We start from the raw sequence: 26,539 nt of genomic DNA, 5'->3' as shown, positions 1-26,539 counted from the left end.
AACTGGTCTGGGATTCAAAAATCCTAGACCCGTTTGTTTGGAAACTAAGAATCGAACATTTGCCTTAGTTTCCAACCACAAGGTAATTTTCTTGGGGCACAAAAGCAATTTTTACTCTGTTCAGCCTTTATATTCAAGAAGTTAGATGTGACCAAAACTTGTGTTTATTTAACTCTACGCTCGTAGGAAGTCGTTTTCGAATTGGTCAGAATACCACTATGAACAGTTTTTTTTAATTTCACCTTGAGGAGCAAAATCCCAAGAAGAGTGTTTGACACCCTATTCCAATTATAATTGATGGTGGGTCAACCCTTATAGTTGTTTTTACAGCGTAGGACACTGTTAATTGGATGTGAGTTGTTGTGACATATATATGTCACTTTTGAGAACACATTGGAATGTGTGGGATGGAAATGAGAAAGTGGCGTATCACCAGAGATTTAACATTAATAATGATGTATTAAACACTTTCCAAAGCACAATATTGATTGTTTTTAATGTGAGTGATTTTTTTGTTGTGGCATTGAGATGTATGGGCAATAAATAACACATTACAATATGAAATGTGTTGTAAATAATTGATTGCAATGTGAAATGTGACGTTATACAATTATGAATTCTGATTTGTGTTTTTGTTTAAATAGACTTGAAACCTTGGGGGATACAAGTTCTTTCCTGAAGAAAGTGGCCGAAATAAGTTGAAACCACCGAAACGCGTCTCGGTACTACATCATTTGCACTAAATTGACCCTGGCCAACAAAAGAATAATACATAATGATGGTTTGACCATGGAAAGCTTGTCGGATTAGTGCCATAAATGACAAAACTCAAATGTCTAAATATATTCTCCCTTTTTGTATTTCACAAACGATTATATGATTTTGCGCATGTTATTTCCCATATTGGTATTGAATTAATGGTGCTATTTTTAATGTGTTTTTAATTCGCACATTTTACATGAAGTTTTGAATTTTATTGGAATATATTGAATAAAACATTTGTAACATTGGCTTTGGTGACCTAGTGACATTCTCTGGTGATAACAGATTGTTGGGCTTGAATGTTGAATAAGTGACTTTGTGAACACAACCAAGGGAGTTGTTTCTTTGACATGTGTCATATTAGAGTCCTGTCCCTCTGGTGTAGAGGGACCCCTCTCTTTTTGTTGAGGTCCGTCATATCCAAGCCAGCTGTTCTGACCTACTCCGCTGCATACTGACCATTCTGAATGGTTTGAGCAAGGGGCCTGAAACTCATCCGGGATCGTCGGTAAGATCTTTCTAGCCATGTCCCAAAATACATGCATAAGAAGAACTGTCTTAACTTCCAGTGCAGGTAGCTGTAAGGCCAAGACCTTAGCTGCATGTCTAATTACCACAGCAAATGTTGAGGGTGGCTGAAGTGGAGTGGATCCAAGGGGAGACACCAACCATGTGTCTGTGGAGGTATCCAGCCCTGTTCTCCTGCTAGTCCATATACATTACATCATCATAATCATCACAGTGTGAATGTAAAGAATTCCTATCACCCCATAGTAATTTCTAGGTTGATCAGAGTCCGAACCATAAAGGTAACGAAGCATTTGAGGAAGCCTCGAGGTAGAGGAAGAGTTCTATCAGAATCAGAGCACACAGGAACCGGATGCTCTAAAGGGAAGTCAAGAAGTGAGCACAGTTGGAACTGGGTGCTTTCGAGGGAAGTCAAGGAGTGAGCACAGTTTGGGACAAACAGGATTCAGCTCGATGTAGCACACAGGAGTCGGCAGGTACTCTACCTCGGTGCGGAAGCCAAAGCGAGCCTTTGGGGTACAAAAGTCAAATCCCCCAGCAGGAACCCAACTTAAAGCACCTGTGCATTTTTGGGGTTCGAAGGCACATCAAGGGGGCCGAAAGAATGCCCAAAATATGCAGCATGGCCCCCTTAAAGGCCTTGACCTGCGGTGGCACGGCCAATGGCCCAGGAAAGTTAAGGCACAATGGTATCAGCTGTGGGACTGGTTCAGCGTTCAGGAATGAGATTGTTTGCCAGCTTAATGGTCTCCTGACTTCTCTTTGGACAGAGGAGAAGGAAGGGGTCGAATCCCACTGACTTTTTGATGTTTGCCTTTGTTTTGGATTTACAGACGACTTTGATCGCAAAGTGGACTGGGTGCAGAAGCAGCCTGGTGAGCGATAATGATTCTACGCCCATGACCTAGAGCAGAACTTACCCAAGGTTTGTCACTTCTTTCTGGGTTTGGCAACATACAGGTTAGCTTCACAGTCCCAGTTCGCCTTCAAGTGCATGAAGGCACATTCTCTGCATGACTTGGAGTTGTGCCCTAAGTCCAAATACCAGAGGCAGACCTTGTTCAGGTACGTCACAGACATCTGCTTCCGACAGTCAGGGCACTGTTTGAAGCCTGTAGTCTTCAGTCGGGACATCGCTCCCATGCACACTGGAATTCTTTTTTGAAGGAATTCATAAACCGAAAAAAAAGGAGTGCCACTTAGGTTCCTTTTTATCCGTGCCTTGGTACGGGGATCTAAAGTCAGTGCGCAGGGGTGGTGCTTAATATGCAGCTCAGCTTTACCACTTCTAGGGCAGACTATGCCAATGGGGAGCTGCACAATGTCATGTTGTGGCACAGGGAAGAACTGCTATGAAAACTTGTGGATCGAGGCCTTTACCTGGTCATATTCTAAACGGGAGGAATCTGCGGTTAGAAGTATCCATCAGTAACAAAATGCTTAGGTTTGCAGTAATGATGGCAGCAACTGATCCAATGGCTAGCTGAGACAGTCACAGCCAAGTCATGCTGCTTTAACCCTTCCTTTGAAGGAGAGAGGGTTGGCATTGTGAATTGGCAGTCTGGTAAAAGATTGCTTCTAACAGTATATACCCACAGCAAAAGGTCTTTCTCAGGCAAGCTAATTAAAGTGGCATCCTCTAAAGGCGTAAACTGGTTTACTTTGGATCCTTCCTTATTACCAACCCACCTTCAACATGCATTGTAGTATCTAGATGTGAAGGCTGCGCAAGCTGAGGTTCTGACCATGCAATACTTGGAAAACAATCTTAGCTTAAAATGTCAACCAGCCCAAAGCCAGCTAAAGATCAAACTACAGAAGCCCACCCTTTCGGGATAAAATGTGCTTTTAGCTCATTAAAAATACTAAAATCTCTCAAAGAAAATCACTGAGGAAATGCTACAATAAAAGAAGGATCATTTAAGCGATACCCATTTAAGCTAAGTGGTAATTTAGTTCTTAAGAACTATGTTGGAGAAAAGACAGACAGGTGTGACCTAAGTAAAATGATTTAATGAGTTCCCAAATGTCACACTGACTACCTAAAGCCACAGGAATGCTTCTATTTCAGGTTCAGTCGGTCTCAGACCCCCTAAGTGAGGAGAGTTAAAGTGTAAACCAACTGTGCCAAAATTAATTAAAATATAATTGTGCTCCCCCAAAATATATCACACCCTGTGAGCAAACTGACCACCAGTGTGTCACGGAGCAGCTGTACACAGGCTACCTGCCAAATGTCTTCCTAACAAAGGCCTAGTTTTCAGTCTTCCTGCAACTACACTGGCTATTTGGACCATATGCTTTTGCTATATGTAACATTGATGCCATTGGCGTTTAGCTGCTGTAGAATCCATCCCAACTTGCTAATAAACATCAAACAATACTACAACAATCCCCTGTACTAACAGTAGGAGTGCTGCAACGCTCGTACCCTGGAAACACCCCACCATGAACAAATCCCATCACCGACAGACACCAATACCATCAGACCACTTACCGCATTTGGATGACAATCCTAGAACCAAAAGCAGAGGTTACAGAGTGAAGAACAATCTACAAACACAGAATAAAGAGCTTACCAGAAATCAGAGGTTTGGAGGATGGGAACAAGCTATAAAAAAGAGTCCCTATGACAACAGTGGTGCTTCTATGTGTCTGCATAAAACTTAAAACAGGGGTGAGATTAGAGCCTCTACTGAAAAGCAGGTGATCGGTTTACTGTGACAGAGGAGGGGAACAGAATTATTAACCCAACCAGCTCACTTGTTCTCTTAAGTAGGTCTCTCCAGGTTGAAGCCCCAGGAGTGGCAATGATCATTCTGCTTGCAGCTTTGTGTAAACAAACATTGCAAGTGCATAAAGATGTCCCAAGCACAATACTGCACCGGCAGGTAAACTTTCAAACCTTGTACTGCCAATCCCAGCCCGTCGTGAAAGCCTCTAGCCCTCGCATTGCAACATTCAAAGTTATGGGTTCATTATGCCCCAAGCTTGTATCTTAATCACTGCTACTTGTGGTCTGGTCACATTCTGAGGATTTGCTATGGACAACCCACTTCATGCAGCACTGCACGATGAGGCGTGAGCTCTCCAGGGGCTTCGCCTTGAATCCAGTTTAAACAGCACAGATGCATATGATCTGAAAACTCATTTGCCATGACCACCCATGTCCTGCAGCAAGGTCCATGTGGTCTGGTCACACTCTATAGATCTGCCGTGCACATCACATTTCCTGCACACTCCCATCAGTGTCTGAGCTTGTTGGGCCGAGAAGTATTTACGATCCATTTCCATTAAGGCCAGTCATTGATTGTCGAAGCAAATATTGAAGCACTTTCAGAATAGAGTTTCTTCTCACCAAACAATATATTCACAGTACTCTAAAGGCATCTTTCAGGAACCAGTTCGGTTTTTCACTTTTTAAAAGCCCTCCAATGGGTTGCACGAACCCCATCACTTCCAAATGTTTCCAAGCTTGTGGTTAGATTCATTCACAGTGTGCACCGAAAAAATGAAATTAAAAAAATGCCTGTCATGCCAGATCTGAAAGTGAGTGGACAAGGTTAACACCAAAGGGTGTACATCCATTGGCGATATAGCGCAGCAGGACAGTCGGGCTAGCTTATCTGTAAAAGGAAAAATCATCTTTTCAGTGTCTTTGAAGATAAAATGTGTCAAATCTTGCGATCTCAGAGACCAATACCTTTTCACAAATTTCCGAAGGGAAAATGTCTTTAAAACATGAAAATAATGGATTTCAGAGCTCAATTATCCAAGATTCTTTGTTGCAAAACTTTAAAAGATGCAAAAAAATCCCGTATGGGACATGTCTATTAAAAAAGGCAGCGAGGCAAAAAGCACCTCCTCCAGCAGGGCCCACTGTCCTTGTACCGACCGCTTCAAACATGAGGCTACTCAGCCGGCGAGTGTCATGCAGAAAGGGGTCGGTGCACGCACTAAGCAGTGGATAACGGCAAAGCAGGAGAAAGGGGGAAATCAGTCCATGAACCTCTGACAGGCCTTCTTCCAGCGGCAGGCAGTGCACCACATCTCGCGGTTTTCCATGCCATACACCTTCCTGCATTTCTTGGCATCTCCACGAGGTTTCCTAGGAAAGGCACAAATAAAAGTATGGCTAAGTCCTGGACAGAATGCATGAGAACAATATAGTATTCAACGATGGACACAAGGGATGAGAAAGTCGGATCGGAAAAAACCTCATTTGCAGGAGAATATTCGCTGAGGTTTTGGAATCATTATTCCCCCCCCCCCCCCCCCCCCCCTCCACCCCCCCCTCGCATACAAGGACGAGTTGCTTAATCATCTACCGGTTAGAAGGCCAGCCATCATCAGCAAAAATTGCAGCAGACGTGACTAGCAACAGAAAACACAGGCCCCATTGTTCACAGAGGAAGGTCAAGCTCTGCTGCACCATTACGGAAAAAATAAAAACAAGGCATGTGGTCACAGTAAAGTAAATGCTTTGGAAGTGGGGGCCCACAACACGTCTCCCATAACAGACTGTGAAATCCTTCAGAAGTTTTATATGACTTAGCTTAGCAAGCTATAAAAAGTTTAAGAAGACTGAGTGCCAGCATTAAGGGCCTTGCTCAAAATGGGCTAAAATAATAAAAAGTATAGACTATGTACCTACCAACTCCTGTACTCTTAAGCCCTTAGATTCTCCTCCAGTACCAACCAGCAGGAAATGCCACCATCTTGTAGATGCTTCCAAACCCAAAAGTATTTTATGATCAGTCATAGAGCTTGTACCGCTCAGTCGCTTCCCTCAGGTGGATGCTGCCTCTTGCCTTTTCGTCTCACCTGCACATACTACCACCCTCCCCAGTGGGTGGGTCTCGTGCATCTGGCCTGGTAAGTTTGGTTACTCTCTTTTATGTTGCCTTATCAAAAAATGTATACCTTGCATCATTCTCAATGTCCAAATACGCAATCCAACTGAGTACACCAGTGTTTTACATGCAACGTTCTGTATTGTATCTGATGCCTTTTTGTACTTGATGTATAATTGGTCTTTACAACTGTGGATTGCCTCATTCGCTTCAATAAAGTGTTAAAAAAAGTTTGGTTACTCTTAATAAGAGGAAAGAGACTAACGACTAACACTAGAAGAATAAGTAAGCAGGTAAGTAACGCCCACTAACATCCCATATAGAAAAGTCACTACTCAATTACAATAAGGTGTTGAGCGTCGCCATCTTCAACGCCAATAATCAGGCTTCGGCTCTTGCGAGCAACAGAGTCTGAACTACAAACGTTAAGAAAGATCTGCAGGTCTCCTTGGATAAAGGAAATCTTTTTACAACAGTTACTGTATTCCCGAAAAGTAGCCATCGAATTCCAGACAAAAACAATGGGAGGTGGGCATCTCCGGCCCAAGACAGGTTCCAAGTGAAAAGGCTGATAAATATGTAGCCAAGTTTGAGAATCAGCCCTGGACGTTGCATCATGCAACAAAAAACCTCAAATAAATCAAAGCACAGGCTCTGAAAATCTCCTTAATGGAACACACTTCAGCAAAACTACATACACTGCCTTGGCTCGAATGAAACAAGCACAGACAAAGAAGGCTGCTCCATGACACTCAGCTAAGAGAGATGAAGGAAGAATCAGGAAGCCATGGACGTCTGCTTGGATGAAGCATCGCTCCAAAGGCCACGACACATCTGACTGCCTGCTGTGTCGAGACACTTAATTTCGTTTGTACCTTAGATTGTTCAACATTGCCTCATTAACTTAAAGACTATGGACCCTGCAGTAACACCCACTTCAACTAAATATCTTGCCATTTATTACTCCCACAGAGAGACATTAAGTTGAATATCGGATTCTGAATCTGGTTACTCACTGCCATGACATAGCATCAGTGGAAAGCAAGCCTAGCGACGGGTGCAGGAGAATGGCACCGCCACTGTCATTTGCCACATTCCATGTCAGATGCAGGTTTCTGCTGGCCTGCTCGGACAAGGAATTGAAAGCTGGGATGAGTGAGACCACTCTCTGAGTCTTTCCACGCAGCACCATTTCACTGCTTCATGGAGAAGGGGAGGGAGGGCACATAGGCTGCTGTGGGTTGTTTACAGGAGGTCGAGCGTTTATTCCTGTATTTGGGAAACCAGGGAACCTGTTTAGTCAGGGAAGCAGAGGGTGGTTGGGTGGTAGGACCCCAGGTACCTTTTCTTTAATATTTGGGAGGGTTGGTAATGCGGATGGTGGTGTAGGAGGGTGGCAGAGTGCCAGGAATGTTTGATTTCTCTTAATTTGAGCAGGGGAGCAGATGCACTGCAACATAGTGTTGAGGTCGGTGGCAGGGCTGCTGGTGTAAGACGGGGCATGGGGCTGAAGCAGGCGAGGCCATATATTCTGTGGTCTACCCATGCACAGCTGATGAGCAAGGGATCTCAAACGGGTACGGGTGCTTTATTAAAATAACATTATAGATGAATAACTGATTAAAGGGGATATTTTCCACCGAGGGTTTCTACTACTCATCAAGGACAATTCAAGCATACCCCTAATTAACTATCTGATGCCACTTCGAATCCTCGCTGAAAAAACATCCCATTGTTCAGTTTCATGTCTACGATACTAAATGTTATCAGTGAAGAACGAAGGGACAACAATATTCTAGTTGATGTAGTTAGCACGAAGAACGGACAGAAGAAAGGACCGATGCATGCAAATTTGCAGCTGGTCTGCAAAAAGTATTTATGGTTGAACACTTAAATCTGGACTTTACCAATGTGCAAGAAACTGTCTTAAAATGGGAAGATTCAAAATTAGTATGTGCTCCAGCGGCAAGCTGCATCTAACATATTGCTCACCATAAGAACATCCTCAGGCGCCAGACTGGATCCAGAAAATATTTCGGCATTGCCCCTGCACACCAGTAGGTGGTGTCATGCGACGCCACATCATCTCTGCCTTGCCCCTGGAAGCGACAACTGGAAGCACATTTAGGCACTGCCAAGCAAGCGAACATCGGTTCCTTTCTAGACACTGTCCTTGACCTCTGAGGCAGAGACCAAAAAACAATTGACGTGCTAATGAGCAGGCCTCCAATTTCGGACCTTTTCACGTGGATAAGAGCCCATTCCGCAGAACGGAATGAGGGAGGAGATTTATGAGCAATATGCAGATCGAGTATCCCCCAGAAAGGGCTTAGGGGTAAGTAAGTTCTTATTCTGATGAATATATGTAATATCAGATTCCTCATCTTTGGAACAGGTACCAGAGCAGTACCTCCATTAGTGGTGGATCTATGGAATGACTATGATCACAAAGTCCTTAAGGACGAATTGCCAAAACGCCCTTCCTGCCATATCTGGCTGTCAAAGCAATAATGCTTTGTGAATGTGTGCACTGATGCCCACATAGCAGCCCGACAAATATCAAGGATAGGTACTCCATGTACCAGCGCAGTGGTCGCAGTCTTAGGCCTGGTGGAGTGGATCCCAAATCCCTCAGGAGGCTGCTTCATGATCAAAACGCAATAGATCTTGATGAGGAGGACGATCCACCTGAATAACATCCCATTCTGCACTGTCTTGACTTTCTTTGCCCCAGAGACCCTCACAAAGTGTTGCTCTTCCACCGGATGGTCATGGGTATGCTAGATATAAAAGCGGAGTGCTTGGACCTTGTCTATTGGATCTCCTAACCCCCAAAAGGGCTGGGATGCCTATTTGGTTGGTGATCTTGACATTGGCTGTAGACGAAACTCCAAGCAATGCCTCACAAGGGACTAAGTGATTGTGGGGTCAGGGTAGGGGTACCCTGACCCCATGGGACAAATACAGAGTTCTGTGAGAGAACCCTCATGGGCAGGAAATTGTACAAAACAAAGTTTTTGTTTTTTTAACTACTCAAGGATTTGAGGATCCTTCTAGAAACAGATCCGTGGATCCAGACCCCAATTAAAAAAATAAAATACACTCACTCACAGACCTACTCACACATTCACATCCACCCACACAACCATTTACACACCCATACAGCCCTCACACAGCCCCTCAGACCCTCCAAGTCACTCACAGACCCACACTTCTTTCACAAATCCACTCACACCCCCACAATCACTCACACCCACACAGTCCCTCACCTACCTACCCACAGACTCTAAAAACCACTCATACCTCCACTCACTCACTCAGCCAGTCACACACAAACTCACACCTACCCACCACACTACACACCTACTCACACACCCAAGTTACAGGGACATTATATTTAGGAAACAGCAATAAGAAACATAGAAATTTACTGAAAAAAACAAATGTTTCAAGTATGTTATAATTGGGAAATAAAATTGAAAAACCTTGGAAAGTCACTTAAAAACCTAAAGGTTACAGGGATGTTCTAGTTAGGCTCAGATTTCAGTCACACAAAACCATAGCAATTCAGATGTTCTAGTTACCTAACCAGCTATAATTCACGCCCGCAATGCACTGCTTATGACCTTACATATTAGATCACTCATGACATGGTCAGTGACATCACTCATGACATCTCAAATGGCATCAGTGATGACATCATTGAGTAAGTGTGTTGTAAACATTTCTGAGACTTAATGATGTAAGCTACTGCATAAGTTAAACTGCTATTCTCTATCTACTACTGAGTGATACGGTTTCTAATATATGTTATCGGAGTGACACTGGGAGCGTATCAGTGTGGGAGTGGGTTTTTGAGTGGCTGTAGGGGTGAATAAGTGGGTGTGTGAGTAGCTCAATGGGTGAGTGACTGTTAGTGGCTGTAATGGTGAGTGAGTTAGTGTGTGAGTCGCTGTAAGAGTGAGCAAGTGGCTGTTTGGGTGAGTGGGTGGCTGTAGGGATAACTGTGCGAGTGGCTCTATGAGTGGGTGAGGGTGTATGTGAGTGGCTGTATGGGTGACTGGGTGGCTGTGTGAATGGGTCTATGGGTGAGTGACTGGGTGCGTAAGAAAACAAGTTACTTACCTGTAACTACAGTTATCCAGTATTGGTATCTTTCATAGATTCACATGCCTGAATCATTCCCCGTCGCCGAGGCGGGAGTCCCACGGTAAATAAAAATAGCAGTACCAAAGGTAAATAACAGTAGTAGGCCCTAAGGAAAAAAGGCCTGAGACCCAAATCTTAGCAGCCTATCTACATCATTATGCTAAAATAACCAACTTTTAGTACAACCAATCAGCTATCAGCCCCCTCTAGAACCCTCTCTGCAGAGCCAGTTCTCCTCAGATTTTCGTTAGCACAAGTGGGAAATAAGTATCCCAAAACAGAGAACTGACTCTCCGGGGAGGAGGGTGGGTGCATGTGAATCTAGGAAAGATACCAATACTGGATAACTGTAGTTACAGGTAAGTAACTTGTTTTCTTATCCAGTATTGGGGTATCTTTCATAGATTCACATGCCTGAATCAGAGTAGCAAGCAGTATATAACGTTTACAGTCGGTTGCGGATGCTGGGAAACCTGTGCTGATACACTCCCAGTTGCATCCATCATCTGTTAATAGAGGCATGAAAAAACCAAACCGTTAACAATAATACATTAGTGCTTAGAGAAAGAGGCACGTTTAGCAATGTGAGTACATGAATCTGTGAGCCTTAAGCACATAATTATATATATATATATATATATATATATACATACATATATATATATATATATATATATATGTTTCCATAAAGTTCCCCCAGAGATGAGGCCGACCTCCTGAGCAAGTAAGTATCACCACTTTATTAAAAAACAGGCTGATTCGCACCCCGAAATGGTGCACCCCTGGTCTGACGCGTTTCGAGGATTCCATCCTCTTCCTCAGAGACCAGCAAACACGAGCAGTCCATATTACGTGCATCTGCCATGTCCGCGAACGTTGTTCATTTAATTATTCATTGGCCTCTGGTGTGCCGTTTCAATAGTGCATGCTGGGACTTGCAGTATAATTACGCACCTTTTATCCCTCCAGTGGGTCGAGTGCTCGTGCAAAATTAAGGGGCCAATCCTCAGCTCTCCATTAAGCCCCCGGGTGAGACGCAGTCTGTTTGTCAAAGATCTCTGGGGGAACTTTATGGAAACATGTTATCATGGCGCCTACCAGGCCGTGGAGGCGACGCACCGCCATTGGACTGGGCTGGTTTGCGCAGGGAACTATTCCCTTGTGATCGGCTGAGCAGGATCTTTGACAATCCTGAGGTATGTCGAGGTCCTTGAACTCTAGGAAATCAGGAGCTATGCGTGTAAATTTAAAGACTGAGGATCTGGGTGAACCACCTGTCCGTTGTTCCTCGAGAGCATTGTAGATGTTGGAAGAAGACAGATTGGCTGGTCCTGGGACAGCAAAGGAAGCTCCTGAAAACAGTACTGACGTGGCCATCTGGGTGCAATCAGGATGATCCGGCAGCTTTCCGATTTCATCTTGCGTAATACTCTCGGGATTAGAGGTATTGGGGGAAAAGCGTAGGCACAAATCCCAGACCATCGCGTTGACGGGGCATTCCCTCTTGACCCCTGTTGCGCATATCTGCTGGCGTAATATTGGCATTTCTTGTTGTGTTACGTTGCGAACAAGTCCAACGTCGGTTTGCCCCAAGCCTGGAATATCCTGCTCACTTGAGTGTGTTCTAGTTCCCAATCGTGACAGTCTGATAGGGACCTGCTGAGTGTGTCTGCCAGGGTGTTGTTGAGTCCTCTTACATGCTCTGCCTTGAGTGTTATGCTGTGCAGTGTCAACCATTCCCACAACTCTTGAGCCTCTCTTGACAGAGTTGCCGATCTGGTTCCTCCTTGCTTGTTTACATAAAACATGCTGGTGGTATTGTCTGTCCGAACCAGCACTGATGAGCCGGCAATCCTTGGAAGGAAAGCTTGCAAGGATAGAAAAAACTGCTTGCAATTCTAGACTGCTGATGTGTTGTTGTTTGTACTGGTGAGATCATTTGCCTTGTATCTGCAAATCTTGGAGATGACCTCCCCATCCTTCCATGGAGGCATCTGTGCTCAGAACAAAATCCGGAACCTCTTGCAGGAATGCGAGTCCTTTTGCCAAGTTGACTCTCTGCGACCACCAGTAGAGAGCGTTTACCATGCGTGGTGTGACCTTGATGATGTCGCTGAAGGAACCTACAGCTTGCTGCCACTGAAGGTGCAGTTCTTCCTGCAGAGGCCACATTTTGAGTCTTGCCAAAGGGACGAGGTTTATGGCCGTAGAGCACATCCCCAGGAGTGAGGCGAACATGCAGACCGAAACTGACTTTCTTTTTGAGATTCGAAGTGCTAGCTTCTGAAGACGAAGCTGTCTTTCTTGTGACAAGGATGCTTTGCACTGGACCGTGTCCATACAAGGCCCAAGGAAAGGCAGAATTTGCATTGGATGTAACTGGGATTTGCTTTTGCTCACAGTCAGTCCCAGAGACTTGAAGAGATGTCGACACGCTGCAATGGAAGTCTTGACCGATTGCTTCGAAGGACATTTGATTAGCCAATCGTCCAAGTATGGGAATACTTGAATTCCCCAGGATCGCAATGCTGCCGTCCCAGGAGCTAGGCATTTCGTGAAGATCCTTGGAGCAGATTTCAGTCCAAACGGGAGCACTTTGAACTGAAAGTGGGCGCCACCCACAGTGAAGCGGAGATACTTGCGATGTTTGGGATGTGGAAGTAAGCGTCTTCCATGTTCAGAGAAGCCAGAAAATCTCCCTTGTTTAGGCAACCTAAGATCTCAGAGAGTGACCATACGAAATCCTTGTTTTTTTGAGGAATCTGTTCAGGTTGCGAAGATCCAGGATCGGTCGCCATTCCCCTGATTTCTTTTTGATTAGGAAAAAACGAGAATAGAAACCTGTCCGTCTCTGATGTATTGGGACTTCTTCTATGGAGTTCTTGAGGAGCATTAAACAAGCTTCTTTGAACAATAAGTGAAGACGAGGGGGTCCCTGGGCGGAGTGGTAGGCGGTTTGGTGACAAATTCTAGGGTATGATCGTTTCTCACTAGGTCCAGAACCCACTGACCGGAGGCGATTTCTCGCCATCTGTCTATAAATGTTGAAATTTTCGCGCCCATGGGAAAGGGAGAAGGTGTGAATGGCGCCCTGCTGAGATCACTGCTCCTGCTAGAGTCTTGCCCTTGGTTCTGGGATCGCTTTCGACCTCCCTAGCAAGAGAAACCAGCCATATTGGATTGGCGATATGATGATTGATAATTCTGCCTATAATGGGGCTGGTACTGCCTGTTCTGCTGTTGGTAACCTCCTCTAGAGGAATAACCATGCCCCTTAGCGCCTCTGAATGTTCCACGTTATATTGTAGGGAACCCAAAGATCTTGTGTGTCCGTATCGATTTTAATGGCTTGGAGAGCCTCATTGATGTGCTTGCCAAACAACGATTCGCCATCGTACGCCATGTCCAATATCTTCGTTTAGACTTCTGGTCTGAAGGTGGTGGCTTTAAGCCAACCCTGGCGCCTGAGAACTGTAGCTCCAGCTAGCTGTCTAAAGTTTGTATTTACAATGTCCAGTGCGCAGTCAATCGTTTCCGATGCAGCACGCTCACCCTCTAACAAAATCTTCCGTGCTTCTTGACTTCTGTCCTCAGGAATGAGGTCAATCAATCCAGCCATATCGGACCACATTTGGCAGTCATTACGCCCTATGATGGCTAGGGAGTTAGCAGCCCTGATGGAAGCAGCTGCCATAGTTGAAAACTTTTTCCCAATGAGGTCTAATCGACGCTCCTCCTTATCTGGTGGTGTAGTGATAGGTGTTACCGAATTCTTAGAACTTTGTTGGGCAGCCTGAGAGATGACCGAATCTGGTCTAGGATGACCAATAAGACAAGATGGGCTATTAGCTGGAGCTCGATATTTCTTTTCTATCTGTGGAAGCACCGCAGGCACGGATGCAGGGTTCTTCATAATCTTGACGCCTTCATTCCATATGTAATCAATTATGAGTATGGCTCTGGTGACCTTCCTAGATTATTCTTTAAAATCATGAAGGAAACAGTCTGTGATTTCCACGGTAACAGGAAGTTGAAATCTGGCAGCAACCCTCTGCATGAGATTGTGAAAACCCCCTATATCTTCTTGTGGCGAATCAGATGGCTGGGGGATCGGTGGTGAAGGCATAGGAATAATATATGAATCCCATGGATCCACTTGAGGATTCTCGTGTAATTCTCCTTCTTCAGGTTCCTCATCAGAGGATGTGTCTAGAACCGCAGTGGTTTGTGAAGGTTGACATCCCTCAGAAGGTTCTGCAGCCGGAGGCATCAGTATTGGAGCCTCAGGTATAGGTAGAGGATCTGGAACTGCCACAGGAGGAGGTGGTGGGATCACCTGCTGTGGTGGAAATCGTTGTCTATAATCTGCGAGAATGGCTTGTAAATCCTGGATCAAATTAGGAGGCAGATGGTTGGCGGCAGGCTGATGTACTTGTCTGTGATACACCTTATGATGTGGAACCACAATGTCCTCCTAATAATAATGATCACTGTAATGCTCTTCCTCCTTCTCCTCTTCGACACTTTATATGGAGCTCTGAAGGATGATGAGCTATTCCTAATGGCCCTTCTTCATCCTCATCTTCGGAATCGTCATCCTCTTCTTGTGCATTTGTCTCTAAAATATGCGACTGAGTAAGATGCAAAATAGTACAATATTCAGGTCTTTGATATGTCTTCAGTTGAAAACTCCTAGACGGAACAGGAGTGGAGTAAGTTGAAGCTACAACTAAAGCCTTAGCTGTAGCCGGTAATAGCATAGTAGACGGTATGGTCGTCGACGGGATCTCCGTTGATGGACTTGTCGTCGAAGGTCTCTTTGCTATCGCTGTCTATGGAATCGTCGTCGACGGGCTCGCCGTTGACGGGCTCAACGTCGATGGTACACTCATCGACAGACTAGAGCTCTTCGTCAAAGGGACAGTCGTCGACGGCGTAGATGGTACCGGTTTCTTCGTCGACGGTACGTCCCTCGTCGACAACGCAGGCTTCATCGATGGAGCTTTCGTCGATATATTCTTCGATGAATACTTAGTCGATGGGGTTTTCGTCGTCGACGACAGTTTTCTTAGAAGTCACAGTAATCCCCGTTGACAGAATAGGAGATGTGATTGACGAAGTAGGGATAGTCTCGGTCGACGAAGGAGCAGAAGAGGTGACAGAAACTGTCGAAGATGGAGTGTAAACAAGAGATTTTGAAAGGCGTTTACTCACAGTTTTTAAAGATTGTTTGTGAGAGTCCTTGAGAGCAGAAGTCTGTGGAGACTTTGAAGGCCCAGAGGACATAGGAGGAGACCCCTGTGAAGGGCCAGAAGTAGAGTGGGAGGATTTCAGATGTTTTCTCCCCTCACTAGAAGAACTCTCCTGAGATCTGGCTCTCTTGCTGGACATTGAGGCTCTGTCATCCTCTTCAGCTGAGGTGGATTTAAGCCACAACAGTACTCTTGCCTCCCTATCGCTAAGAGTCTTAGAATGGAAGGTGCGGCAGATTTTACAATCTTTTTCCTCATGCTTGGGGTAGAGGCAGTAGATACAGTCCTTATGTTGACCATCAACATGGAGTCTTTTCTTGTGGCAGGTTCTGCAGGGCTTGAACAAGGCCTTCTTATCAGACATCTTGAAGAAAAAACTGAGCTGGCACTCAGGGAGACTCCCTTCCACACGACATGCGGTGAAAATCTGAGGAGAACTGGCTCTGCAGTGAGGGTTCTAGAGGGTGATGATAGCTTATTGGTTGTACCAAAAGTTTGGTTGTTTTAGCATAATGATGTAGATAGGCTGCCAGGATTTGGGCCTCAGGCCTTTTTCCTTAGGGCCTACTACTGTTATTTACCTTTGGCACTGCTATTTTTATTTACCGTGGGACTCTCGCCTCGGCGACTGGTAAGGATTCAGGCATGTGAATCTATGAAAGATACCCCAATACTGGATAAGTGGATGTATGGGTTAGTGAGCAGGTGTATGGGTGAGTGGGTTGTGAGTACCTGTTTTGCACAGCATCTGTGTGAGTGGCTGTATAAGTGAGTGAATGGCTGTGTGAATGCCTGTATCGATGTGTGAATGGGTATGTAAGTGGTTTTGTGGGTGAGTGAATGGATGTGTGGGTGGCAGTATGGGTGAGTGAGTAGGTCTGTTAGTAGCTGTATGAGTGAGTGAGAGGTTGTATTGGTGAGTGGTTGTGTGAGTGGTTGTGTGTTTGGTGTGTGGGTGTGTGGCTGTATGGGTCTTTGTGTGGGCATGTGAGTGGTTTTGTGGGTGGGTGTTTGAGTGGCTGTATAGGCCTGTGAGTGACTGTATAGGTGAGTGAGTGGTTGTATGAGTGAGGGAATGTGTGTCAGTAGTTGTATGGGTCTGTGATTGGGCAAATGAGTGGTAGTGTGAGTGGGTGTATGAGATGCTGTATGGGCTTGTGAGTGGATGTCTGTGTTGTTCTGTGGACGAAGCCATCAGTGAGGCCATCAGCGATGTCACTGACCATGTCATGAGATCATAAGCAGCGCACTTCGGCGTAAGTTATAGTTCTAGTTACCTCAGGTAACTAGAACTGCTGAATTTCTATGGTTCTGTATAAGTGAAATCAGAGCCTAACTATAATGTTCCTGTATCATTATAAGGCACCAAAGAGGCAAGTGGGAAAGGTTGCACCATTGAGGCAGAAATATAATCGGGTTCTATGTAGTGAACATAAAAGTACAGAGAGACATTGCTGAATCTATAGGAACTATGTAGTGTGGTCAGGAGAGACTAAACCAAATGAGGGAAGCTGGGATAGAAGACAGAAACACATACCTCATCCCAGTCTTTGGCGCAGAAACTGCAGGCGAGTAGGCCTTCACCACAGCTTGGTGAGGCATCTGAAGTCGCTTTTCGCTAACACCAACTGTACGAATGTGTGCTAAGTTCAGGCTTCCCTGAAAAAAGAAAAGAGATGGGAAAGGAACTTCAACTAACCATTTATAAAGAGGGTGACCCTTTTCTGCCAGTATTTGCTTGCAGCAATAAATTCAACTTTAGCAAGTTGCTCAATACTTACTGGTGGTGTTTTGAAAAGAACTGGCGGAGGCTGCCAGGAGAAACTGAAGCCTGCATTTCCTGGCAAAAGCTTGGCAGCGGAAACACTGACAGGGGACGTTGCCTAAAGAAAAGTTAAGTAAATCAATTTAGGTACTCTCAAAGATGACAAAACATACATTGTCAGCATTAGACAATTTCAAATGTTCATTAAATAGACAATTTACTTAACGGATGCCTTTCTTCAGGCATGTAAAATGCACACAGGGACTGATTTTTTACTCTCGATGCTACCATATTTATAAGATCAAATTGAAAGTAATGGACATCTCACCCACATGTCTTTCAGTGATGCAGACAGTTCACTTTTTGTTCTTTTACAGTTACAGTCTGTTGTTTCAAACACAGAAAAGCAACAAGTACAAACAATATTCCTGTTACATTATTTAGGATTCTAACTTTCTAGAACAAATAGATCATTTCCTCACGTCTAATTGAGGGACCTACTTGATCTTCAAAGCTAGCATCCTAAATATGTTAACCTTTAAATCCTAGTTCTACATTGTGGGTTTAGATACAAAAACATGTAATCATCACCAACACACCCACTTTAGAGATTTCCATTAATACGTAAGAACTAAGATGTACAGTTGGATTAAGAAGGCTTTTTCAAATTCTTACTTTAGAGGAAAGAATGCAAAAAAATAAGCCATACAGGCAACGGTTAGGATCAGTACATGTGGACATATCAGAATAAGGCTAATTTCCCCACACACTTTCCTGCATCACTGGGTAGGCAGGGTGATTGGTCATAATCTTATTGGGAGATGCCACGACAGAGAACCAGGTTTATATTAAGTAACCTTTCTTTCTACATCTTTCTTAGGATCTTCATTACTATTAATAAATGATAATTAGAATAGTAAGCTCATCCCTCATAGCAGAGGGAGGGTGGGCCAGAATGAAGACAAAGAATGTGTTTGGCACAAAGGCTAGACCCACTTACTTGCAGAGTGTGCAGTCAGGTGCAAGTGGCAGTACTTATCAAAGATTTGCACTGGCATTCAAGTGGCTCCTCCACAACCTACAGAAACCGGTATATTCCTCAGGGGAGCTCTTTATTTATTTTATTTTTTTGTCCTCATTTGCCACAATGGTTTTGTTACCATGATGAAGTCGAGTGGTATACGAGCGGGATGCTGTCTCAGCTAATAATTAGCTGGTAGGGCTCAACTTGACTCTCGATACTTAACCCTCAGCTCCTCCTTCTCAACCGACTTTATTTGACCAGACGAAAACCAACCAAGAAAAGAGTGGATATTTCCACAATGATATCAGGCCCTGGGGTATGTCCAAGTGGCTTAATCATTGGACCCGGGGGAAAAAAAAAACCTGGACATTCAATGTGCCCAATTTAATAGATGCCAAAACGCCTTTTTGTTTGAATTACCAGACCTACCCAGGTCTAATCTGGAGACAGTTAAAATAGAGGTGTACCAATCTTCGATTGTAGGGGGCAAAGAGTCTTTCCATCTTCTGCATATCTCCCTCCTGGCAAGCAAGATAGAGTAAAAACTAGTTTCTTCTCTGAACTTTGGAGACCCTCCAAAATACCCAAGATAATCAGTGGGAGATCGAGGACTATGTTCAAGTTCAAAGATAAAGACAAAGTTCTTTTTATGTCCTCCCAAAAAGTTGACAAAACGGGACACTCAAAAAACATGTGACAGTCCGAAGCAGCTACCACACCACATTTAGGGCATGTTACCGGGCTCCCCTGAGTAAATTTCGAAAGCCTTAATGGAGAGTAGTAGGCCCTGTGGATGGTAAAGATGTGATTTCTACGAAGCCAAGATGGTTTCACTACGTCCCACAACATTCCACAGAATAGGCTCCAGAGCCCTTGCAGATTACACCACATTATGGTTGATGACCAAAGGTCTTCTGGTAATGAGAAAGCGCCATCCCTTTCCTCCATAATCAGGTTATACCATGATGAGATTTCCTTTTTAGCGGGAGGTTTATCGACCAAGGATGATATTAATTGACTATAACATTTTTACCACAATACTTGCTAAAAGACTCGCAATGGTGGCTCCTGAAATCCTTCACCCAGATCAGAAGGGGTTAACTTATGATTTAATAGGGGCAATAGATATGGCCTCTCTGGAGTCCCTCCCCTTAGCCGTCCTCACGCTGGACGCAACCAAGGCCTTCGACAGGGTGAACTGGGTTTACCTGTGGGAGCCTTGGCAAAGTTCAACGTGGACGGAAAAACACGGAGGGTAATTGATCTTCTATATCAGACCCGTAGTGCCTGTATTTTGGTAAATGGCACTCTATCTGAGCCTTTGAACATCTCGAGAGGTACTAGGCAGGGCTGCCCTCTCTCCCCACTCCTGTGCGATCTATACATTGAACCATTTGCCCAGTGCTTAAGAGAGAATGTTAACATCAGACCGTTCATGTATAAGGGGTGGGAGAGAAAGGTGGCCCTATACGCCGATGATATTCTGGTGTATACCTCAGAGGTACACACTGCGCTCCCAGCAGTCTTAAAGGTGGCCTCTGAGTTTGGAGAAATCTCTGGGTATGAGATCAACCCTGACAAGACAGAGATGTTGATATGGAACGTAGATCAGATTCCAGCAGATATCACAGTACGTCCTGGGAATAAGATGAGATACTTGGGCATTAACATCATTAAAGATATCAATCAGATCGCCAAGATAAATTTCACAGCCGTAGCTAAGGAATGCCGTAAACTATTAATGTCATGGGCACAACTGCCTTTATCATTTTTAGGAAGGGTTAATTTAATTAAAATGTCTATTTTGCCTAAAATTTCTTTTCTTTTCAACACAATTCCGTTATATTTTGATCCCTCATTAATAAATAAACTACAATCTGATATTAACTCCTTTATTTGGAGTAACCGCCTTTCGAGGATCTCCTGGAAAAAGTTGAGGAGGCGCAGAGAAAAGGGTGGAATCGCGGCCCCAGACTTCCAGATATATGCATGGGCATTTCAACTATCCCATGTCAGAGTGCTTCTTAAAAATCCATCTGGGTATGGGGCTGGTTCTTTGTATTCCACCCTTCTTATAGGAGAAGGTGTTAGCCAATCAGGGTTTTTGTTTAAGTTTGGGGACCCCAAGTTTTAAAAAAAAATTAAGTTGAAGATTCTGCAAGGAATGGCCAAAATGTGGGCACAGATAACTAAAACCATTAAGGTAGGATACTACAATAGTAGGACTCCGCTTTGGGATCTCCCTGAGAGTCCCGCTTGGTTGAGAGACAGTCTAGCGATACCGATTAAGGAAGCTGGGTTGGCTGTTTGGGGTGATTTGTTCACAGAAGGGGAGTTGCTCCCGTGGGAGTGTCTTAGAAACATCATTGGCTCCAACTTTGCTAGATTCAAGTATATGCAAATAGCTAGTTGGACCCACGCATTTGTTTCTCGTACAATGCGTGGAAATAAATTCCCCATAGGAAGTCACAGCCAATTAATATCATCCTAGGTCGATAAACCTCCCGCTCAGGGGAGCTCTATGTAGCTGCCTTGCCTCTTGTTCAAGGGGCCTTAGGACCTTCAAAGGGTGCTTTGTGGGTTGCCAGACAGCATGATGTGATGTCCATTGAAACACAGATTGTTTATAGCCAGCCACCACTTATGAGCTGACCAGAACCCAGGTCAAAGAATTACACACTCCGCATGCTCCGAAAGAAGCCCGCAATAATCCAAATGTATCCCTTCTTCAATGCAGTTTGCCAACCTAAATCTGTTTATTTGTAAGCTTTTGGTGATCAGCTAGCATGAATACTAAGGTGAATGTGTTGCATTTTAGGGTAAATCTCGTAATGCACAATTCTCACTCTACCCTACTATGATTATGTGGGGACAGAACTGTTTTGGTATTCCATCTGTTAACTGTGTCTCCAAGCTCTTGGAACTGGCAAAAAAGTGCCATGTTAGCCCTGTATAAAAAAAACCCCAAGTTTTCCTCTCAATGCATGTCCCAATTTACAAAGGAGCAGGGGCACAGATGAGGTTATCCTCCTCTTAAGGTGCACACTTTGATCCTATACATTTTTTCATTGATGCAGGTTTTTGCACATGGGATTAAAGGAGTGAGATGAATGTTGCTAACATGGACGGGACTTTCGCGCAAGACAGATCTGTCCTTTCACGCCTAACTCAGTTCTTCATTTAGTCAACAAGAAGCTGACTTCCGTCTTGCAAAGTGATGAGTGAGGTAAGGAGGGATCAATGACGCAAAATTCCTGGCACATTTTCATGCATTTCAGACCCCTAAAACGACCGCCCTCCTGTAGATAAACTTACATTTTTGTCCACTACTGTTCAGTACAGTAAGTACCACACTTACTGTAAAGACTACTTTAGCCACTCGTTTGCTCGCTGATTTATCACTCTGCACCTCTCTTTGGTTGCTGCACACCAAGTTCTTTTCTAACTCTGCATCATTCGATGAGACTTTTGTGCACTGGTTGGTTTACGAGCATCTCATTTTGCAGCAAACACAGTTCGGTGAAGTTTCTCTGTGTGCTGACAGGTTACCCCTATCTTTTTCCTCCTGCCTGAGCACTTCTCCGATTCTTGTTTGGGATTTTCCAGGGTCGTATTCTACAATTGGGCACATAAGGGATTTTATTGCATGTCTGCTTCTACTGGCACACACAGTTCTGACAACACAGTAACACTTATCTGGCGCAATCTTATACTGGTTGCTATAGATCAAGGTTTGTTTACATCCTGTGCATTCCGTTTCTGGCTGCACTGTATAAATAATTTTCATGAAGCTGATCGTTTCCACCGCTTTTTAGGCAATTTCTAGACATTTAGGTTCATTATGTTCCATATGGCATTGATTTACACAATTCTCCTACTACAGCATCAGTTAGAATTTGTTTTGAATCTGACCGTTGCCCTGAGGAGTGAAATTCCGAAACACCCAGCGACCTGAATTAAAACCTGTAGGCAGTGGATATGCATTAATAATGTTTATTTTATTTTACATATAAGGTTGATCGATGAGATTACTCTATTAGGATAGAACATCTAGTTGGCATCTACTGAGCGGTGCATTTTACAACACATTCCATACCTTGGTATAGGCTTCTTGTGGAAGCAGTGCAGCAACAGACACAATAGTCACTATGAATTCACATTCTGTTGAGCTCCTATCTGAGAAGCCATATATATTAGATCACACTAGAATGCCCATTGTAAAGTCCAAACCAATGCTCCCTAGGACAGTGCATTTCTCCTTTTACAAGAGCAACAAAGGAATATTTAACGTTGTGTTCAAACAAAGGTGTATTGGTCTACACAGTCCAAAGCATGAAGGGGAACTTAATTTAAATTAGGCTTTGTTCCTAATCTTCTAACTTCCATTTTTTTTCTATCTTCGGGACACATTCTATCACCTGGACTTTCTGTACACTGCCTGTGGCCTTAGCAAACACAACATTATTATTAGGAAGATACAACCTAAGTTAGTAAAATGCCAATTCATTAACCATTGATCAAGGACTTTATTTACTTCTGGGGTTCCAATCTCAAAGCTAGACTTTGACCCAGGCAATCAAAAACACAGTGCACTGGAGCAAGCCTGATGCAACACCGTCAACTTTTACACACTATTTAACTATCCCATAAAATGGGATCCCGTCTTCTAAAATCACTTCCTATTCATTGAGAGAACCGCAGTGACTTCACATCAGTTCCAAAGGTGTTTACCATCAAGTGACTGTGGGTGGTAGACCTAGATAAAACTGTATGAAATACCTTGAGCTGACAAGAGATGCAGCAATCTACCGGAATATTTTGGTAAGAGGCAGCTGGCCCTTTGCCACGGTAACCTCACAAATTATCAACTACGTTGAACAAAGCACCTCAACGATGCCTACAGAGTTATTTTCCTTATCACAGTTTCTAAAAATTACAACATATGAAAGGGAAGAGAGACAGAAAAAGAAAAAAGGGAATGCATTAGATTATTCTTACAACGAGAAAGCACTAAAGGGCATGACAGCTCGCTTTCCTAGAGACTATAAATCAATGTCTGAAAACAAAAGTTTGTTGGAGTTCACCCAGGAATTGAGGTTTTACTTGTTTTAACCAATTATTTGATCAACAGGAACAAGGCAGAGGCATGTACAATACTTTCAGTATAAATGAAGCCATAGCAACGGTCTTAATGAAATCTCTAACTAACCCTCAATCCGACACTCACCTGATAGGCATGATCGGTCTGGACGTGGCACAAGCTGGTTGGAGCAGAAAGGCTCAAGGGTGTCATAAGTGGCAACTCAGGCTTAGTTGATACAGGCAGGGTCCAGGCAGACTGCTCCAATATAGGAAACACTGGGGGGGTGGAGGTTGTAGGAGACACTGGTGTCAGGCTGGATAGGCCATCCGTCAAGGAATCCATGTTCACATCCACCTCTGTGTAGTAAAAGTCCTCCTCGCCATCACTATGATCCGGCTCAGCCCGACGGCTACAAGGAACAGAAATCCACTTGTATATCTTGTGTATATGGAAGAAAAATATGTTTGAAGCCCTTTGCTTCCAGCCACTGGTCTAAAAGATGGAGTGATGGGGCAAATTGGGGTTTCCATCTGAACTCATGTACAAAAACATAGGCAAGGGAAGGGAGAATGATTTGAAGTTCTCTCTACATTATATTACCATTCCATCTGACATTTAGTGAAAAGACTAGCTTTTTAGCTACGATGTGCTACTCTAGCAAATTTCCTCTTCTTTTTCTGTTTCTTTTCCCCCTTATTCAACCATTCACCACAGCTAGAATGTAAGAAGGTGATAATTCCACGAGGTTGCTTTTATTTCTGCAATAGTCTAGGACACTTACCCAAGATGGACAGCTCGGATGTGCTTCTGAATTCCAGATGAGGTACTGAGTACCTTCCCACAATTCTTCCACAAGCACTTAAACATCACCTTCACAGAGTTCTAGGAAAAATGTAAGATTGATCAGGTAACTAGCCCCCCTTATATCCATACTCCAAAATTAGAAACACCCATGTCATGATTCTAATAATCTCTCTTGGCTCACCCCATTAGTGCATATATACATACGCAAAAAGAAATAAAGAAAAAAAAAATCACAAACACTGCATGCTGATAAGCAACCCCCATTTAAATTGTGCAAGGAAATGGTACAGAGGTTTGCTAGAGCAGACTATAAAAATCAAGTACACCTGTGTGCAAATCATACAGTAAGATGCTCAGGCAAATTGTCAGAACGTAAACACTGAAATCACATGATACAAAGAAAGTGTGCTGTACTGGGAGGGGGTGAATTGACATTGGTAAAAGAAAAAAAACATGCCACTAATACAAAGACTGAGCTCTTATAATCCCTCACCAGAATCATAAGCCCAGATGTGTAAAAAGAATAGTTTTACAAAACTTTGTCCAAAATAGGATAGATTTATGGGTGAGAAAGACGGCATGGCAATCGAAACAAACTAAAAATCCTCAATCTCTGGATCCTACTGCTTGAGAAACCGAGAAGCCGTCCAAGACATATCAGGGTTTCTTGCCTCTAGCGTGCGACCCACAGATTAAGGCAAGGTCTCTTGCAAATTTTACCTGATGGAATGGGATTTTTCTTTCCTTCAGCCTGAACTAATTCACTTTGAGTGTGGAAAAGTAGATTTCTCGCACATTCTATGCACAAAAATCAGTATTTGCTTTAGGTACATGAATAGAGATAAAGAAATAAAACTACAGATTTCAACCAGGAGCAGCTTTTTCAATATCCCTTAAGCACCTGTCTCAAAGTTCCATATTTTGGGCAGATGTAGGAAATATGCTACAGATCTATTTTCAAGTTCAGGCGAAGGGCCACAAGGACATTTCTATCTGATGCTTAAGACGTTGAAAGTCTCCCACAGGAAAACAGTCTGCCTTCGCTAAAGCAAAATTTCCCTTTTACCGCAAACTTAGAGGGGCACCTGTATATGCGTGCACCACTTTATTAGTTGAAAATATTTTCCCCTTGAAATATTTTTCAACTTTTCAAATACTAACTGGCTCATTTTCACTGCTATATAAATCACGTCATGGTGGAGAAGTAAGACTTTGATAGAGAGCTAATCATTGGGACTTTGTTCACCATGACTTACCACAAAGAACCGACAGATTAACCAATCAATCTGTAAGAAAGAAGGGGTTTAAGTACTGCTTGTAGTTTAAAAGTTGACGAGCACAGGGGAGCCGTTTTCCAAAACCATGCACAGTCTCTCAGAGAACGAAAGTCTGGAGTTTCCTTCCAAGTGTCAGTACTGTCTAGGCTGAGAATTTGCGTGCACAGAGAATACAACACACACAACAGCATCCAGACAATTAACTGCATTTTCCAGCAATCCATGAACTCCCAAGCAATATGGAGAAGTGGCGGGTGTCTTGGACATCTGGGTATAACCTCTCAAGTGACCCACGCCTCTAGACAATCACAACACAATATTGCTGCAGCCTGAACTTTGCCACGGGGATCAAAGATGTCCTTTACAAAAGATTAGCTGCTCCCTATAGTTCACGGATCTGTATCGAATGACTTGGAGAATTCAGAAAAACATTTCTAAAAGTTATCTTACTTGGTTAAATGGGAACTTAGAACCATTTGAACATTTAAAATGAACTCTGTGGAGATTGCAGGGTTCACTTAAGTGTTATCCTGTGACAGAAAAGGAAGTATTTTTAGGCTGGGACTATGTTGCTCATGCTTAGTGTGAATGTCAAAGTATAATATATTAGAATTCTAGCATGCAGGTTAACACGAATTGATAGGCTAAGAAACAGCAGAGTATTAACATGTGTTACTTGCACTGCAATGAAACAAGTCAATTAGAAACTAGAACTCGTCTTTCCCAAAGTGCATAGCGACAAAGCTTGAGGTAGTTATTCTAGTCACACAGAGAAGTGCCAGTGAACATGTGTTTAAGATAGTCAAGTTTTGCATTTCTACTTTTAGGAATTACACGCTCCACACCAAAGTACAAAGAGTTGTTTATACAAAGATACTGGTAAGATATACAGGTACAGTTTTGTACCGAACCTTCATATGTTACTAAACATATTGTTTGTCTGTAGATACCCACTACGTCCTGCAGACAACTCTTCAAGAAGTTACGAGTCAGAGAGGTGGAGTCCAGAGTCTGTTTTCTCTCTTGCCTCATTCCCACTGTC

General features: G+C 43.6%; 1 protein-coding gene across 2 annotated transcripts in view; it reads right to left on the bottom strand.

Moving 5' to 3' along the window:
* Nucleotides 1-26,539, bottom strand: part of SLC2A4RG (SLC2A4 regulator) — a 232,860-nt gene that overhangs the window by 9,761 nt on the left and 196,560 nt on the right. The window contains exons 5-9 of one of the 2 annotated variants that reach the window (XR_015297629.1): nucleotides 24,198-24,298; nucleotides 23,561-23,825; nucleotides 17,326-17,427; nucleotides 17,082-17,203; nucleotides 4,054-5,398 (exon numbers count right to left, since the gene is read on the bottom strand). Coding sequence is in view for 1 of the 2 variants with exons in the window: in XM_086932759.1 (XP_086788885.1) it covers nucleotides 5,287-5,398; nucleotides 17,082-17,203; nucleotides 17,326-17,427; nucleotides 23,561-23,825; nucleotides 24,198-24,298 (702 nt within the window). In the remaining variant the exon portion in view is untranslated. Of the gene's footprint in view, nucleotides 1-852; nucleotides 5,399-17,081; nucleotides 17,204-17,325; nucleotides 17,428-23,560; nucleotides 23,826-24,197; nucleotides 24,299-26,539 lie in introns of those variants that run through there. The other variant, XM_086932759.1, reaches the window with a different exon arrangement.

This window comes from Lissotriton vulgaris, chromosome 7, assembly GCF_964263255.1.
Source record: "Lissotriton vulgaris chromosome 7, aLisVul1.2, whole genome shotgun sequence".
Taxonomy (NCBI): Eukaryota; Metazoa; Chordata; class Amphibia; order Caudata; family Salamandridae; genus Lissotriton; species Lissotriton vulgaris.
This window is presented reverse-complemented; position numbering and strand designations above follow the sequence as displayed.